This window comes from Accipiter gentilis, chromosome 15 (assembly GCF_929443795.1).
Source record: "Accipiter gentilis chromosome 15, bAccGen1.1, whole genome shotgun sequence".
NCBI classification, from domain to species: Eukaryota; Metazoa; Chordata; class Aves; order Accipitriformes; family Accipitridae; genus Astur; species Astur gentilis.
In genome coordinates, this window is record NC_064894.1 from 25,948,277 (window position 1) to 25,967,908 (window position 19,632).

At 35.8% G+C, this 19,632-nt stretch overlaps 1 protein-coding gene across 1 annotated transcript in view; it reads left to right on the plus strand.

Annotated features, from left to right (window-relative positions):
• AK9 (adenylate kinase 9) overlaps positions 1-19,632 on the plus strand; it is a 70,794-nt gene that overhangs the window by 50,096 nt on the left and 1,066 nt on the right. Inside the window, exons 24-35 of the mRNA XM_049817681.1 lie at positions 2,128-2,190; positions 2,979-3,182; positions 5,305-5,523; positions 8,656-8,869; positions 9,829-10,030; positions 11,194-11,340; positions 12,917-13,137; positions 14,335-14,531; positions 15,054-15,223; positions 15,955-16,053; positions 16,706-16,812; positions 17,369-17,479. Of these exons, the coding sequence (XP_049673638.1) occupies positions 2,128-2,190; positions 2,979-3,182; positions 5,305-5,523; positions 8,656-8,869; positions 9,829-10,030; positions 11,194-11,340; positions 12,917-13,137; positions 14,335-14,531; positions 15,054-15,223; positions 15,955-16,053; positions 16,706-16,812; positions 17,369-17,479 (1,954 nt within the window). The remainder of the gene's footprint in view (positions 1-2,127; positions 2,191-2,978; positions 3,183-5,304; positions 5,524-8,655; positions 8,870-9,828; positions 10,031-11,193; positions 11,341-12,916; positions 13,138-14,334; positions 14,532-15,053; positions 15,224-15,954; positions 16,054-16,705; positions 16,813-17,368; positions 17,480-19,632) is intronic.

The following is a 19,632-nucleotide window of genomic DNA, read 5'->3' on the forward strand; positions in this document are numbered from 1 at the left end:
AAGAGCACACAGAGAAACAGATATGGGAGCCAGGAGACACAGCCCCACACATTCACAGCATTCCTAGATTTACCACAGAAACGAAAAATAATTTAGGGCTCCTTTCCTCCTCTATGCAATTAATTCATGCAGGAGTTTAGATATCTCACAGCCCAAGAAAAGTGTCTGACAGAATGCCAGCATCTGGAAACTCCTGGACAAAAGGCAACTAGATGGAGAGTGAATATGGCCATAAAAAATCAAATACACAGCTGAAGTATGGTATTGCTGTTGCATCCCAGATTCCCTGCTCAAGGGCTGTTCAGTTGATCTGCATCTCCCATAGGCTGACTTCATAAGTACTGTGCAGTGTATGTGTCTGTGTTTCTAACTATGATACTCTGCACAGAAATATAATAGCACTAAGTCACGTTCTCAGTGCTGTTGCAGCTGCACAGTCTCCCATTTGAACAAAGCTATGCCTACTACTGAACAGGTTACAAGTTACTTGAATTAACCTGAAACCTCTATGTAAATGCAGACATTTACAATCAGCACATGCAATATATTCAAGATTCCTGGCTTTCTATACAAGTGAGATAAAGTACTTCACATGTACTATCAGAAAAGGTCTGAGCATAAGTTACTACAGAGCAGCTGACACACAGGAAATTAGTACAACAGAATTTGGGACAAGGCTCATACGATACCAGTAAGTTTTCTGAACTGCTTGTGCTAGATATTGGCTCTGAGAATGCACATAATCATGAGAGTTAAAGTATTTTTTCAGTTTAGTCCTTCCTGATGCAAGTTGAAGGTCTTACTGGAAAAGGTGCATTCTAGTGACCAGCCTACATTGCTGTACTAAGCTCACCCTCTAAGCAGTTACTCTGATAATTCAAGTAGTAAATACCCATGCTACAGATCCTAGGGTCCAAACTTGAATGAACAGTGTAAGCATCAGTATGGCTCCTGATGACAAAGGAAAGTAAGAGGTTCCTATTTAAAACAAACACACGGAACAATGATACAAATTGATAAAGGCATTAAGAAGTAAGGAAAGATCAGAATCAGGATTTCCTGAGTAACGGTAATTTGATATTTTTGCTTATGTGTATTGCAATATAGTTTTTAGTTACACATTGAGTATTTTTCCATAGCATCCGGTTGGTGAGCAAGTCAGATGGTGCTGTGAGAATGCAGCATTTCTGGGTGTACTGTTATGCCGCCTTCTGTTACTAAAGCTGGAGGACATGCAGAGAGTCTGGGAAAAGCAGACAGACCATTTGAATGCTATCCTAGAGACTCCTTCTCCACTGAAAGAAGCTGGCACCAGGATACTGAGAGCAAGGAGTACACCTGCAGTGACGTGTCGTTCAGGAATACCAGAGTTTAGTCACAAAAGTAGAGAAAATTAGTCTGTGCAGAGTTTCTTGCTGCTCTGGTTAGAATGCTCTGGTATCCAGGCCACTTCATTTGGTGTTAACATGGATTTCTAAAATTGCACTATTGCCTGAGTGTTGATATACTCAGTTTTTCTGATCTCAGTTCAGGTGACAGCATTAGAGTGTGCAAGAACAGCAATTACAGGTTGAATCCCCATCAACCCCACTAGCCTTAAGTAGAATGCTTCTGGATATCACTTCCGAGTTAGGATTTAGCCATCAGGTATTTGCCATTTATCTACTGAGTATGTATGGGGGACTATATTTCAAATGCTTATAACTTGGTCAAAATTGGGCAATTTTAAACAGGTATAGGGAACAGCACACATTTACTACTACACTCAGTTGCCCCTTTGCCAAATGGCAGAGACCACCTATAAATTTAGAAACTCTGTAGCTTACCAATAAAAATATTATATTTGCAGTGTGATCAGAATCACAGTCTTGCCCCCCCAATATCAATCTCAGAAGCTGCCAAGTTAGTTTTACTAAAATTTACTTACATGTTCACCAAGTAGAGAGGTATATCTAGTCTGCAAAATTTCAAGCCGCAGAGATAATATTTTTTAACATTAGAAGCAACTAGAAAGAGAGTTTTTAGGTGGAAAGTACAACATTAATTCTAGGTCACATTACCAATACTCAGAGGACAGTTTTTATTAGCAAATATCATTGTCTTCTTACATCTTTTTTTCACTAACAGGATGAGAGGATTGCTAGAAGAAGAGAAGAACTTTTAGCAGAAAAAAACCAAAAGAAACGGGAGGTAAGAAAACAAGCTAATAAAAAGATTTTAAATAGAAGTGCTTGCATTCATATCTTAGAAATTTCTAGAGCTTTTAGTCAGTTTTCAGGGCAATGTAGAATAGTAAAAATGTGATGGACTGTCAGAAACTTCCACTTTCAAAAATAATTTGACATATTTAAATTGTTTTGGAAACTATTGACTCATGAACAGTAAAAACAATTTTAAAAGAATTCTCAATATGTGCTCCGATTCAGCAAAATACTTACAAATGTGTTTTATGCATCTAATTTGTAAGCATAAGAGTAGCCCCACTAATTGCAATTAGGCATGTGTTTTAAGTACCATGTCAAATCCATGGTTGATCCAGAATAGGACTGTACCAGGATTTCTGCCCAAACTCAATTACATAGTATATTTATAAATGCATTAATGTACTACTTGACTGCTCATGAACTTCTGTCACCTACACTTGCAGCTAATAAGCTTGTTTATAACAAAGTCCTGCCAAACTACAATACTATGTATGAAAAAATACTCCTCTTATCAAAACTGCAGTGTAGCACTTCAGTTTTTTAAGCACTCTTGGAACTGGTACAATGCTTCACTGTATGTAATATGCAGTACCTCTATTTTCTTCTGAAATATGATTCTAGAATTTACTAGATTTTTGCTTACGATAAAGGATACTCCAAAATGAGGTTTTGTTGAATTAATGATTTTCTAATTAAAAGAGGCAAGTATACCATATGTTCCTTGAAAACATCTGTATCATAGACATGAAACAACAAAATATTTTACTTTTATAGGCTTTAGCAAATAAGGACCATTATGAAGCCACTGAGGAGGAAGAAGAGAATGAAAATGAAGATGTTGAAGCTATACTTGAAGAAGAGTTTTTAGAAGAAGAAGAAGAGGCTGAAGAAGAACAGGAGATTGATGCTGTTGACCGCATACAAAATGAAATTGCAGAAAAATTTGATTCAGAACTAGACAGTTTACAAGGTGTACAGGTACCTAATCCACTGCTTATTTTGTTAAATTGTATAATCACATGATGCAAGAAGAGTTTTATTTTAGTTGTCAAATTCAAAAGTTATAGGGCTTAAACAATCATGCTGCTGTACTCATGATCTAAATACGTGAGCAAGATGAAGGCTGTAGTGAGAAGGCATGCACTTTAAAAAGTATATAATTTATAAGACTAATATTGGTGGTGGTGGGGGAAACCCAAAGGAAACTTTTGGGTAGACCTACCCAGTCTTGGGGTCCTTATTTCCTTTTTGTTAGGTCAGTTGATGCAGGCAACCAATCTAGAGAGTCATAAGTATATGAACAGTATTTCAAAATAATTTTTAAGGCAAAATTCTTATTAGACAACTCTAATTTTTTAATACAGTTCTAGTAACATGATTTTCTTTAAATCAGTGCAGTTACCTATGGTGAGGTAACCCCATCTAACTTTAGATATCTGCAACATTAATCCCCACATCTAAGGCAATAAACAGATTGGTGCCATTTGTTTACTGTAAACTAAGTATCTTACTTCAGGAGGAAACTAATTATGAATTAGAAGAAACTCTACCCACTGACCAGAGAGAAAGTTTACAGAAGTAGATAGCCAAGACATAGATGTAAGATTTCAAAATAAGTCCAACCTTTACCAACACCATAAGTGTGACTGATTCAAGGTTCACTTTATTATAATAGTTAATGGATTAAATGTCAGATGAATCAAGAGTAAACTCCTAACATTCTTTGCACTACAAGGAAGTGTAAGCTGTGTGGGAAAGATTGTTTTGTGCTCAAAGATTCACCTTTCCATTAAATTTGGAAGAAAGTGAATTGAAACTACATTCAACTTTCAAAAGTGACTAAAATGTCATAATTTTATTGAACTATTCAATGCATATAATCATGTATCCCAATGATAATCACAAAAATAATTTTAGGGGTTCTGAATGAAGCTTGTTGCCAATTTCACTTTCCTGAGTATAAACTGAATTTGCAAAATAGAATTGGAAAGAATTTAGGATAAGGCTCATAAGAGACAATAAACAAGAAATCCCGGTAACAAACTTAGCTCTTTATGTGAACAATACATTTCAAGTTAAAGCTAGTGGAATACTGTAGCTCATGGAGCATTTTCCTCTCTCTCATTTGGGAGCATATAATTTGTTGCGTTAGTAAACTGATGAAAAATTTGATCAGAAAAGGAACAAGCAATTAAGAGTCAGCAACTTTTGTTTCTCTCAAGAAGTACATAAATCTCAGTGACAAGAGAGGTGACTAGTGTTTTAGAATTTGTTATTATATTGAGTTCTGCTTATGATAGTAAGTGGAAAGATCCAAGACTGTGAATCTATATAGATATTAAAAGTTGAGGAACTACACAGAAGTAGTATCATACAATAGAATTACATATTGGGACTAGATACTACTAATGTCCCCTAGTTACAGCTTACTCAGTATTTTTCCCATTATTTTTTTAATTCCAAGAACATTTATGCCTTTATAAATAACTTTAAATAATTTCCTAATTTTGATTCATTATTCAAGACTCTTCTTTATTGTTCTCTGATTCTTTAATTGTTTGTCTTCTTTGACATTATGGAATCTTGGTCTTTTATGGAAAACTAAATGACGACATTAAAACACAGCAGCATTCTAAAAGTCTTAGGTCGCTACAAAAAACTCTGCAGAAGATGGATTGGTTTTATAGTTTACCTGAATAAGCTGGGGAATAGGAAGTCACCACAGAGCAGCAAGATTTTTAGAAAGCAACTAAATATGCCATCCTAAATTGTTTGGAGTAGGGAAAGAATGATATTTGATTATTTTTTAAATAAAAAATACTTCTCGAGCTTTAGCTTTATCACAATTGATTCCTCAAAGTTAACTGTCAAATTGTCCTTTTTTTTTTAATGTAGTGTGATATTAATATAGGCTGGGTAATTTAAACTTCAATGGGCAGGAAGATCAATCCTCATCTCAAATCAAATTTTGCGGATTTACAGTGACTGAGAACATGCTCAAGAAATCCTTGATAGTTCACAGAAAATCGTGCTGTCAGTCATTATTAAAAATCTGATCATGTTTATGATTCTAATATTTCGTTATGTTTTCATTAACCAGGAAGAACTTGAAAAATTGTTAATACCACAAATTGAGATCGATGGAGGACGGAAGCCTCACATTGTATACTACCAAATATATAGCAAGCTGAATTCTCTAATGGAAAATCGTGGAAGCATTTTTGAGAAATGTTACCCAATAAGTTTGCCACTTGCACATAAGATGCTAGTTTTCTCGTATAAATTTCCAAGTTCTTTTGGTCAGTGGGACCCAATCAAGGTAATGTTCTTCAATAGCTGAAGAATATTTTCAATAAGTAATACTTTTAAAAAATGTATTTCACATTAAAAAATATTATCAGACAGTAGCAACTAATACCAGAAATATTTAATGAAAACTACATTACTGAATCAAAACTACACCACTGAATATACACAAAATACAGCAAGCATTGATAATAAGAAGTGTTAGTCACAAAAGTCTTGCAGCTAAATTAAGGCTGAGAGGCATTTAGTAAAATCTGTTACATTTGCATTAGCAACACAATTAAAGGTATCACCAAATCAGAAGGAAATGCCTAATTGTTAATGATCTACAAAACATAGGACAACAGAGGTCTTAAAGCCTTCCAGAAGCAGTGAAAACAAACTGAAAGGATTTGGGGTTTGAATCTGTAAGAAGCCACACAGGTGGCCACCAACCATAGCAGTGACAAAAAAGTAAACCCAAAATGTTAAATGTAGGCAATTCATCAGCAAAAATTCTGTGTTGTCAAAATTTACAAATGTTGAAGAGCAACAAATCAAATTCCATAGTATTTTACTAGAGATCTGGAAAGTTGAGGGCAGAAAGTACTCATGTCTTGCAGGAGGTAGAAATAAACAGATGCCTGTAAAGTTGAAAGCAGATGACGCTTATTGCTAAAACACACACATATTTATAATCATATATTCTGCAAAGTCACTGTACATGCACACAAGCATAAAATATGATTCGTTATATCAATTCTGCACATGCGCATAAACATAGGACATAATTGGTTATACCAACTAAAACATGCGAAACTTGTCTCAGTCTAATTGGTCAAGATAAACCCCCGAATTTAGGTTCTTTGTGCCAAGTTCCCTTTATCGTGGAATGTGCACCTGTGTTCTTCTAATTGGCATCTTTTTTTGTCTTTTTGTTTATTCTGTTCAAGGTTTTCTAAAGGCATCTGAAATGCTCTTGCGACCATTAGCTAAATATGTGTCCACAATGTCTATCCCCAAAAGTGAGCTAATCCAGTTTTGTAGGTAGCAAGTGAAATGTTAGTGGGTAAATTTTTGGGTTTAATGCTAGAAATAAAAGCAGGTTGGGTTGTAAGTAAATCAGAAATAAAAAAGAGGATTGGTAAAAAACCCAACCAAACAGTAAGCAAGATACAGGAAACAGGAATTTCCTGAAGGAAACATATTTTGGACTTTATTTTACTACACTAATTAATCAAGTAACTTTTATTCCCTTTTGTATAGTTATCATGTTGAATCTTCACCTGTTCCAGATTATGTTTATCTTTCTTTAATCTTGGCAGTCAGAATTGTATACACATCAGCTCTTATTATAGCTTTGTATAATCAAAATACTTGCTTAAAAATGTTTTATGATCAGAATTGCCTTTTCTATGGCTGCATCAGATTGGCATCTAGTAATCTAGGGACATATTAATAGAAGTAGATATTTCTTCTCTTCTGTCATTTCCAATTACTGAACCCTAGCTTATATGTGAAATTCTTATTAGTCCCTACATGCTAGACCTTGCACTTTGTTCTATTAGATTTCACTACATTTTTGTCATTCCATCCCGCCAATTCATTCATTCATGCTGTATAGGGGTTTTTTACCAACGAAAAAGTACAATTCAGTTAGAAGAAAGAAGTCATAGAAAACTATTAGATAAAATCAGAGTGGTGTGCTGACAGTAGAAATGTATGTGCTGACAATAAGGAAAGAGAAATAGGATCATTTTGAGGGTATTTTAGGATATAATAGAAATGATGAAATTGATTAAGGACTGGAGGGTTTTTTTGTAGAAAGGCAGATAGAGTATATGCCAATTACTTTTAGATTAAATTTGGGGGAGAGGGAAGTAGTTATGCAACTGATTAGATAAGCAGAGAATAAAAGTGATGAGCCGAGGGAGGAATGGGAGCAGATATACAGTAGAACAGACTCCCGACATCTTAGAAATTGAGGGCAAGCACCCCAAAATGACTTGATGCAGGAATAGGAACCTAAGAATCAGAGAAGGCTCCGGCAAGGTAATGCTGACTCCTTCAAAGAATACTAAGAGATTTGTGAAGTATGATTTCTCTCTACAAGAAGCTGAGTTGACTCTTCCCCATTAGTTCATATGTATGCCTGTAACTACTGTTTTTTTCCTTAATATATTTAAATTTACTCAAACAAGGTCAGATTTACTGGACTATGTTTGCCAGGAACCATCCTGGAGGCCTTTTCAAAAAAGTCACTTTCTCCACCTTCCTTTTTTGTGGAAGGAAGGCCAACGTAAGCAATAGGTTACACATTAGTCAGTAAAAATTTCACTTTCGAGTCCCTTTAGAACTGTGAGGTGAATGCCATCTGGTCTGGGCAATTTTTTCTACAGATGTCAACACTTTGTTTTAAAACATCTTTTATTGACACTTTAAGGCAGTTCCTCCAAGAAGGGCTGCAACAGAGACATAGACCAAGTTCTTCCATAGTGAACAGTAGTGCAAGGAATTCATTTAGTATTTCTGCAATGACCATTTCTGCCATTAGTGCTCCTCTTACATCTCAATGATGCACCAACACTACAGACTTTCTACTGGGCTGTCTGATGTGTTTGAAAAGATTTCATCAGCAGTGTCTATGTATTTTACTAAAAGCTTTTTTGCCTTGCCTTGTTGTGGTTTTACACTTCGCCACAATGTAAGTATTGATACTCTTTTCTGTTTTCTTCATTTGTGCGTGACATCTGCTGGATACAATATTCTCAGTGTATCTTCTACTGCCAGGCAGATAAGTGGTTTTAATTCACAGAGGAATAAAATTATTTTCTTTATTCTTTGAAAATTAAAAGAAGTATTAGGTTATACCTCTGACTACACTCTCTTGACGGACAGAAAGTGTTATGGTACCACCTACTGGAAACAGTTAATATTCTTTCTTCAATGTTTGCTTCATCTTTTTGTACAAGAATTGTGTATGTATGGAAGTTCCTCAGACTCGGACAATATATTATGTCCATATGTATGAATTCCAGAATGCTTTGATGGCTTGTTTCATACAGGTGGTACTCCTCTACCTGCCTATAAAGCCACTTCTTTAGGATGGAGGGAGAGGAGGCTTTGTCAAACCTAATCAACCGCTTCCATTTTATATATGCTACAGCTAAGTGAAGGAGATGTAATCAAGCCACAACAAAGCGGTGGAAACACAGTCTTTCCTGTAATCCATCGACAATACATTTATTTCTTTTCAAGTAAAGAAAATAAAGAAACATTTATGAAAAATCCCATCAAATATATTCGTCAGCCAAAACCTAAACCAGCTGTGCCAGTTAAGATTGCAATTGTGGGACCTCCAAAATCTGGAAAGACTACAGGTAGGAGCCCGTATTATCTATAAAGCAAAACATTATCTAATGACTGAAGCTGTATCTGTCGTTACTGCTATTAAAAAATCATAAACCATTAATATTGTTGAGCTTCCTGCTCTTCTTGCTGAGCATAGAACTGTTTACTTACATTCTCTAGTGTCTCATTTTACAGTCAGATATTTATGCATTGTCCATCTGAATTTTACCCCAGCTTCTTAAGAAGTTAGTGACCTGGACTGGCACTTAGAAAATCCAGACTTACACTATTTATACCTCTTGTATTATTTCTGATTCTTTTCTAATTGTTTCTTATTTCTTTCAGTCAATATGATCTAATGTAAAACAAAGAAATATTCCTAGGATCAAGGACCAGAACCCAAAACTCCACATTCCCCAGTCTGTTTCCAAACTTCTAGACTAAAAACCCCAAGATTTCTGTCTTTCTTCCCTCTCCTTCTTTCTCTACAACTCTTTCAATTCACAGGTCTCTGCCTTTAACTGGAGAAGGAAAAAAAAATCAGCTTACACCATAGCCTAATGATTAGAATAGGCTGTTAGAAAAAGAAGAGACAGGTTCAAATTCTCCTGTATTAAGGAGGAATTTTTAATCATTTTTTCCCATTTCCTGGATATATGATCTAACTGCTAGGCTGTTCTGTAAAAGAGGCAGCAGTGGAAGCATATTTTCTAAGATATTTTGTAATAATATTGACTATTGTTGCTGAGGTTTGTGCTGAATGGAACAGTGTTAGTGCATTGGTCATGCTCTGCATGTATGCAATGGTTTGGGCCCTTTAGGGGCCTAAGCAAGGTTAGGTTCCCACTTACCAAGATTATGCATTGGAAATGACCCAGGGAACGAGCTGAGCAGTTAGCTTCTAAGACTAAGGACATACTTTAACAGACTGCTAGTTTGTGATGTTGCTTACATGAAAGTCGTGTGTTGAAATCAAAATGTTTTGCAGTTGCCAAGAAATTTGCAAGCGTATATGGGTTACTGCGCCTGAGTATAGGAGATGCCATACGGCTGGTGTTAAACAATCAGCCAGAGAGTGAGTTGGCACTTCTATTAAAGTGGCATCTTCACAAAGGACTGACCGTACCCGATGAACTTGCCATCCAGGCTCTTGATGTGGCTCTGATGAATCACGTGTGTAATACCACCGGGTAAGAGTCTTGTTTGGGTCTCGGGTTTTTTTTCAAGACATGCCACTCCCTTCATAGGCAGTGATTCCCATGTTATCACTGTAAAATGATTTCACTAAAACACATCAGTGGTTTATGCATTAAGAAAATAATCCATACAAAATGAGGTTCTTCACATCACTCTGGGAAACCAGACTGAAGCATAATTTTCTGCAATTTTCAAGTAAGTATATTCCAGTAAATCCAAGTAATATGCTTTATGAAAGTTACCTTTTTTTTCAGTCAATAAACCAGTATTTTCTATTATCCTTTGAGAACTACTATTTTATCTTATACCAACTCCAGCACCAACTTGGGCACATTTGATTCTCTTTGGTCATGCAGACTGGTTCAGTACTCAGGATTTTTTCTGGGTTTGTTAACAACCGAAGTTATTAAGGAGGACCTGAAACCAGTGAGTCTTTCCACCTCATTCATATGTGATCCTGATTTCCTAGACTCTTTCTCCACCACTGAAACACCTTCCAAACTGGGCAGACTTTAAAAGCTTCATGATCATGATTTCATGACACTCAACTCCTCTCCCCAAAAAGGAGAACTGTTACAGGGAAAGGCAATTCTGGAATAATCTCTGAAAGTTATTTGAGCTTGAGATCAGAATTCTTTCAACTTTTCTTTCATGTTAAATACTGGAATATTGTTTCAGTATATTTACCCCCAGTATTGCCTAATATGTGAAAAGCATTTCTTTTTCAATAAGATTTAAAAAATTCTTCAAGTACTGTAAATCATTTTACTTTTCACTTTGCAAACTACTACTCCCAGTCCAAATGGAGATTTCCCATAGTTAAAATTATGTTTCTGAATGATTGATGTGTCAGAATTTTAATGTCCACCATTTTTATAACTCAGAGCCATCCTTTTACATTTCTATACCTTCAGGCCTTTGTGTATTTCCTTTACTCTTTACTATTTCTTATTCTATCTACTTGGGGTTTTTTTTATTTTATTATAAATTCTTAGCAGTGAAGACTGTGTCTATCAAGTCAGAGCAGCAAAACTTCATGGCATGGGTGTTGACCTTTGTCTGTATTGAGAATGTACTAGGAATACACATAGTCTTAATGGTTAATTAGAAACTGACTTCTTAGGAAAACTGTCTTTCTCTTTCTGTTTGTATGCAGAGTTATAATTGATGGATATCCTGTAACAAGAAAACAAGTAAACCTCCTGGAATCAGCTAGGATTATTCCAGTGAAAATCTTTGAATTGGAAATGGATGCAAAGGAAGTGTTCAGAAGAGCACTGTTGGATAAGGAAAGCACGAACAGGTAGTGATACTCCCTGACAGCAATATTTTTATTCAAATTATATTGTCATTTCTCTATTTATGTGCCTCAGGGCTATACCCAGAGAGGCTGCATCTAAGCTGGTCCATAACCCAGCTGTTTCCGAACTCCACATATGAAAAGACATGGGCACCAGTCTCTCTACATTCTAATGCTTTGATTTCCGTAGACCAGAAATGGAGACATAAGGAATTTGTGGCATTCTCTGGCCAGATCCCCCAATTGCATGACTGAGGTCACAGATGCGCAATGCTGTGCACCCACTGCTTAGTTAAACTGGCTTTAATGAAATCGTGCATCAGAAATGTTAGTAGTTCACTCTGCTGCTGAAGTTTATTATTCATCAGTTCAATTATTATCATCATAAGGGAAATTGATACTCCATCTAATAAGCTCTCTTGTAAGTTTTAATCGGAGTCCTTTTCAAAAGATGGAACTAATGTATATTTTAATAATGTATACAATTCATGAGTTACTCATCTAAACGTTTCAATTCAGCTTGCTCCCTTCTCCTTTGTTTTTCTAAGGAGATAAATATTCTGTTTAAAGAGCTGTTGGTTGTTTCTGAGGAAGAGCAGTAAGTAGTTTATAAACATACAGAATTTAAAAAGAACAGAACACTCACCTTAAAATTTAATTGTATAAGAACCTGGTTCTCATTAGAGGAAGTGTTTCTAAGAAGTTCCAGAGAGCATTATTGCATGTCTCTTTCATTTTGTCTCTTTCTTTTTATCAAGGAATCAGTGCAATGCTTAATTGTTTACTGAAAGCTTAAAGGCAATTTGCATTGCAAAAAATTAAATTAATGCTGTCTTTTTGAAAGTATTTCCTTTAAACTTTTCATTTTAAATACCAAACTAATTATATTTCATAGGCTTAAATACAAATCAAATGTGCAATATCAGATATTTCTGAAAGGTACAACTTACAGAGAAATTAATCCTATTAAAACAGAAGTTTATCTTTTTTTTTTTTGGCATCACTTAAATTAAGAACCAGAACAGGAAATGCTTCTATGCTCTAGTCAAAATATCTCTTCTGGTCTTGCATAGTATTTTTAGAGTTCAGATGGATTATTGTCATTTACGTATATCAAAATATGACAGTTTTCAAAATGTATTCAACTATTATGGCTACTTCTTGATTTCGAACAACAGCATAATTCAAAATTAAGCCTGTTTTTCAATAAATGGTTGACTTCCATTTTAAAGTCTCATGGCATTTTGTCTAGGATACCATTTAATGGTGTTTTGGTCCTGTGTGTTAGTTAATATGTGATGATACATTCCAAATCCTTTACAAAATTATTGAGTTGTATTTAGGACATTAATAGCAGAAGTTTTGTTTGTTTCTCAACATAACTGTCTGATCAGAAGTATGCTGCTTTTCGTATGTAACTGGTAATATTCTTAATAAGAAAGTTCCATTTCTCAAATACGTTCTACAGCGTCAAATAAGCAGAATTTTGTAAAAAGGACTTAAAGTGAATTGTAGAATTTACATCTGAAATTCAATGAAACGATCTAATCTTCAGACTTTTCTTTTTCATTTTCTTCAGACCTCCCTACCCTGAACATGACAGCTCACAGATTCTAGCTATTAAAAACTCCTGCTATAAACAGCACGTTGATGCAATTAGGACTTACTATAAGAAGGAGCATCAGAACTGGTGTGTGATTGATGCCTGTCAGAGCAAGTGGTGGATCTGGAACAAAGTACTGCAGGAAGTTCAAGTGGTTGTTAAAGAAATCCAGATATACCTGGAAAGAGTAAAACAAGGTAAAAGAAAAACAAAGTTTCTCAGAATAATATTCATTTCTTTAAGAAGCTGCAATGTAATGAGTGCATTTCAACTTCAGCTGGCTTTGGTTGAAGCTAATTCTTGGGCACATACAAACCCTCAAATTCTTCAATCTCATCTGCAGAGATCTTGAAAAGATCTCTTGAAGAGAGCAAAGAAAAAACCAACTACAGGACATCCTCCAAAGAACAGGGTAACAGAATACAGCTGAAAGACATCAGAGATCTCAAGGGCCACAGCAGATTCCTCAACATTGGGTGATAAATCACAAAGGGTAGCCAAAGTATGCAATGGGAACGATGACTTGCGGTTTCACTTAAGTGTCAGTGGAGGAAGAGGGAAGGAGGGGGAAATTGTTAATTATAAATTCAGAATTAAGGTTAAATATGCCATCTAAGTTAGTTTTTGTGCTGTGGGAGGAAAAATGCTTTAGTCTAAAATGACACGGTTCCCACCTGCATTTTGATGTGTCAGCTCTGGTCAGGATTAAATATGCCTTTTAAACATGTCTGTACAGTTTAACTAGAATTCCTCTGAAGGGCAAACAGACTTCCTTATCTTATACCCACCTTTTGATTTTAACTTTAACACGTCTGTGGCTGCACCCTTAAAAATTGAAGTCATAAGCCAAAAAAAATTTAAAATACATTTAACTTTTTCACATCAATCTTGAAAAGCACAATTTTTAAATGGTTTGGATTTTATATGACTTTGAATATATTTCATCCAGATAGACTGTAGCATTTGCAAGACATGGATGAATAAAGGGGAGGCTTTCATCACACCTTGTACTCTTCTTCAGCAGTGTAAAGAAATAAAATAATAGCTGAAATGCTCCTTAGCAACACAAAGGAATAAAACAATAAATTGTAAATAAAACTGTCCCAGGGAAAACAGACTAATAAGTTAAGCATGCAAAGGATCCCACATCATTAATAATTATTATATTTTTTAAGTGCTAGAAAAATGTTATCAAAATTAATTGGTAAAACAGGTTGCAACTTCATTGTAGTATCAACCTACAAAAACCTGCTATTTTAAGTCTCATTATTTCATGTAACTTTCACATGATGAATTATAATAACTTCTAAACTGTAACATTTCTGAATAGAAATGTTTGATGTTTCTATGTCTTTCAGTAATAAAACATTATTATTAATTGCTTTTATTAACAGGAAAAGCAGCTGGCATTGCTGATTTATGTATCACTCCTGAAGAGCTGCAGTATCGGCTGGGGGAGTTTGGACAGTATTGTCCCGTCAGCCTTGCAGAAAAGGGTGAACTGGTTGACTGCTCTGTAATGTCGTCATTGCAGTTTGCTGCAGAATTCCGAGGACACTATTACAAAATGGCTTCACAGGAAGAACTGGATGTAAGTGTCAAAAAGCAGGTTGGGAGGGGATTATGGGAAGAGGGAACATTGTTGCTTAGATTCTTTGATTCCATACAGAAACAAGCAATATGTAATCTGAATTAGACTAGTGTTGTTAGTATTCAAGCTTTTGTTCTGTGTACTTCTGCTACCAAACATCTAGGCAGACAAAATGCAGCAGAGTCCATTCAAACCAAATCTCCTCTAACAAATTGTCATAGGTAAAACATTCATTTTAAAACAACCATTTCCTCCATTCTCCATCTGTTTTGGGGAGACTGGAGGTAGACAGTGGCTAATGATAGCAAAGGATAGTGATGGACGGTGGGCGGACAGTGATGACTTCAACTGAGAGTGGGCTGGAAAAGAAATTACTTAGCCAAAAGCAGCAGCAGCGCCAGCACACTAAGGTGTTGTAGAAGAAACAAGTATCTAAATTGTGTGAGCCAGTCCTCTGGAGTTTGACTAACAGTCTTACAGTGCTTCTTTCATTATAAAAACATTTAATTTATTTTTGTACAGAAATTCTTGAGCAGACCAGAGGTTTATGTGCCACCACTGGCACCCCACCCTCTCCCACCCCCGGATAAGCTACCAGGGAAACTAACGGCGGCAGAAGTGAAGGCCTTATTCCCTATAAGTGCTGAAATGCAGGGATACTGTCCAGTCACTTACCTAGATGGAAAACAGAGGTACATCACTGCAGTTTTCATCATCTGAATTACAGACTATGTGTCCTATATTAACATATTAATGAGGAAATACTTCCAAAGTACTTTTTAATAGTGTTCAGGGCTTGGACAGGAAAAGCAATTACAAATCTCTATATTGTGCCTGTGGCTTTGGAAATCAATGTAAAATCACCTTTTGAAACTCATACGGCTACAGGTTCCACAAGGATCTCTGCTGGTTTACTGTCTTTTATGATGAAGACTCCTCAGATATAGTTTGAGTTTTTTCTATCGTAAGTCTTCAAAAGTTCAAACAAATCTCACAAAACCTTAGTAAATGCAAGACTAGCTACTACGATTTTTATAAGAGATCCATAAAGCTCTACCATAAAGTCCCACTGATTTCCTCAGTGTGCAGGAATTTCTCAGCAAGGTAGAACCATAATAGTAAATTCTATGCTGTCCCTTCTTAATCTGCTGAACAACTACGATTGGCATTTTAACTAGAGGAGCTCTAAAGAAGCACTATAAAAGCTGCTTAATAAGCAGATTTTGAGGCAGAGACTCTCGCAGATTTTGAGCTTTGTAACTGTCAGTCACATGGTAGAATATTGGATGATCCAATTGCTACTTTTTTGTAGTTCCTGTACTTGCTAAAATACCAGAAGGCTCTCAGTAGCTCATGAATTTACACCGCCCAAATGTTTTACATTTCTTGTGAATCAATAGTCGTTCTTGCTCTCTCTCTTCAGATATGAAGCTTTGGTGCCTGGCAACATCGAGTATGCAGCAAAATATCAAGATAAGGTATATATTTTTGAAAGTGAAGAAAAACTTCTGAAGTTTATGAGGTGAATATACTAACTGTATTTTAATCTTTAATCATGTCACAGTTTATACATCTGTCCTGGTTTCAGCTGGGATAGAGTTAAGTTTCTTTTTAGTAGCTGGTACAGTGTGTTTTAGATTTAGTGTGAAAATAATGTTGATAACACACTGATGTTTTAGTTGTTGCTAAATAATAGCGCCTATCCTAAGTTAAGGATTTTTCAGTTTCCCATGCTCTGCCAGCGAGCAGGTGCACAAGAAGCTGGGAGGGAGCGTGGCCAGGACCACTGATCTGAACTAGCCAAAGGGATATTCTGTACCATAGAACGTCATGGTCAGTATATAAACTGGGGGGGAGTTGGCCAGGAGGGGCAGATCGCTGCTCAGGCATTGGTCAGCGGGTAGTGAGCAATTGCATTGTGCATCACGTCTTTTCTTGGGTTTTCTTTTTCTTTTTTTAATATTCCTTTTCATTATTATTATTATTATATTTTATTTTACTTTAGTTATTAAACTGTTCTTATCTCAACCCCTGAGTTTTATTTCTTTTTTTCAATTCTCCTCCCCATCCCACTGGCTGGGGGAGGAGTGAGGAAGCAGCTGCGTGGTGCCTAGCTGCGGGCTGGGGTTAAACCACAACAACATCTTAAAAGTGCTTACTTTTTACCTGCTTAGGTTACCAGAGAAGTACTGGAATCTGAAGCTTCCACATAAACTCCCTCCAATAAAAGAGCCAATACTCCTCACTGCACTTCCTTTGGCTGGATACCTTGAACAGGCCAGTTTTTGCTTTTCTATTTTAAAACATGATTTCGCAATGTATAGTATATCCCACCCAGTTTATTTCATTTTTAATGCCGTATGAATCTTTTGTTTATTAATGGGATTATATTAAATTGAAAACTGTGTACTTGCAATTGAGAGGAATTTTTTTAAAGCTTTAAAAGAATAGATATTTGTAGCTTTAATGGAAAAAATAGAAGACCATCAGAGGAGAATAATAAACTGCAATATCATATGATGGATTTTCTGACTCTTTCGATTATCGTATCTTCTAAGATTACATTTTACTTTGATTTTTAACACCAGGACAGTCACAAGCCTATCTGGAATCATTTAAGGATAGTTGGTTACATTTTGAGACATGAATATGAAATAAAAAATGATTCATGGTCACTTTCCTCCCTATTTTATACCATTTCTTATCTTCTACAAGTCACCAACTTAGGTATCATCCTATATTGTTAGATTTGCATGACAACAGGATCAGGCTTTAAATATATTTTTGTTCAAGATTTCTGTAATGGACTGTTAAAACTGTTTTCTTTCTTTAGGGAGTAGCAACTTCTCTAATAAAAGCTCTGAATGAAGTAGGCTGCTTAAAGCCGAAGTTTCCATTCCTAAGTGTAAAAAAAACTGCTCTGCTGTTTGTCGCCTGCCACTTAAAAGGTAGTGTATAAATAATATGCTATAAAAATAACTAATTACATAAATGCAGTCGATCATCTGATATAACATTGACAAGCAATTTGTGTAGTTTTCTTACATCCACCTTGGGAAAATACTGTTATATACCAATTTAAGTACATACAGCCAAATTTCTTGGCAATGTGTAAGGACCAGGAAGGAAAATAAGGTTAATAGGATAGGTAGATAGGTAAGTGATCTCTCACAAATCACGAGACTTTAATGACATTTTATCACCAACAACCTGAAGGCCTTGAAAACATTTCTAACGTGCTTTGTTGGAGTTTTTAAACAGAAAGTAAAATGTTATAATCTAGGTGGTTCTACATTTTAAACTAGTCATAGACAACCTGAGTTGCCTTTAAAATTGACTAAAATTACTGTAATAAAAGGCTGCTGAAATACTATCTGAGGAATGGTTTAGGAGCCTGAATGCTTGCCTTTTTTCAACTGTATCAGGTGGTCAAGTAAAACTTATTAACAAACCTTGCTTTGCAGATAACATGAAGACAAATTTCTGATCATACACATCTCCAACAACGCATCGGCTACATAAGTAAATGAGAGGTCTGTTTGTATTTTTGTATTGAAAAACAGCTTAAGTGCACATAGAACACCTGTCATTTTCAAAAAAGCTGTTCTTTATCATGGGCTCAGTACTGACACACTAAGTTGCACAGTACGGAAGAAGAGATGTCCATGCAGATTTTAATTAGATTTTTAAGTTTTTAGCACAGAGAAATGGAATGTTATTTATCAGCCTGCTTATTTGTGAAACTTTCTGGGAAGATCTGAATATTAATGTGATTCAGAGTATCAGTGTGTTGATTATATTTAACTTCTTTTTATTGTTTAATCCACAGTCCAATCGACCATCTTACTTTTCCGTAACAAAGATAAACAGTCCAAAATTAAAATTAGGTGGTTTGTACTCAGCCCACAAAATAATGATAAAGTGAAACATCTCATGGAGCTACCAGAGATTAGGACTACTCCACTGAGGAAAGTTGCTCAAGCTTTGTCTTCTGTGTTCATACTTGCTATTTTTTAGAAATTTTGCTTGTTTGGTTTTTTTGGAGTCCAAGATAGCAGTTGCAGCCAATAATCTTTAATAGTTTGCAATCAGCCTAAATAGTGCCAGCTTTCGGGATTTCAACAGCCTAGTTTGCAGCTCTGCTGCAGCTTTGGTCTGGTTTCCAGTAATGCTGGAGATTCCTGGAGCAAAACTGCCACTTCTTCAACCCACGAGTTTTGCCTTTTATAAGCCAATCTGTTCAGTGGCTGAACTCTACCTTGCCTTTTGTTATTTTAAATTTTTTACTTATTCTTTTAGATAATGGCAATCTTTATTATTTGTCTAAAGTTCTTCACATCCTGTGTTTCCTCATGCAGTTTCCAGAGCCCTCCAGCATTTTCTTAGACTATCGCAGATTTTTGCTAGCATAGCTTTGTTAAGGAAGACCACTGAACAGTGTCGGCACATGATAAGCCCCTGTATAAATGTACAGTTCTTAAGCCAGCAAAACTGCTTTTATATTGTAGTTTGTTTCACCCACAAAGGCTGGTTTCATTCTATTGTTAGCACAGCTTTGCTAACGTAATGATGTCCATGCTAGGGATGCTTTGCTCCTATATTGCTTCATTAAATCATTATTAGCACCAGATGATGAACTGGAGAGGTTATGCAAGTGCACAAATCTCTTCTCCTCATGCAGTGACAAACAGTTTGACCACAGGAATCCTGGAAAACAAGTTATCTTTTTCTAACGCTGGGTAGAACTGCTTCCAACTTTAAGATACAGCATTCCAGTACACTGAAAAATCTCCCCTGCAAATACAGCATTATTTATTATTGTGTGTCTTTTCAGAGTAGTCACGCCATCCTTGATCAAAAACTTGATCCAAGTGCCTCACATTGTGGTCCCTTGGAAATTTTTTACATCCCGTTTCTATCTGAAGTAAGACTTTCTCATCTCCAGCTTATGTTACCCTCTAATCTCACATTTAAATAGGGGACAAGGAACAGTGGTTTAGTTGCTCCTGCAGCTTTTCTAACAACAATACTGGATTGCTTTCAGTATCCGAGAAGGTACAGGCGATCAATCATAAATGCAGGAGGCTTAGTCCCGGAAAGA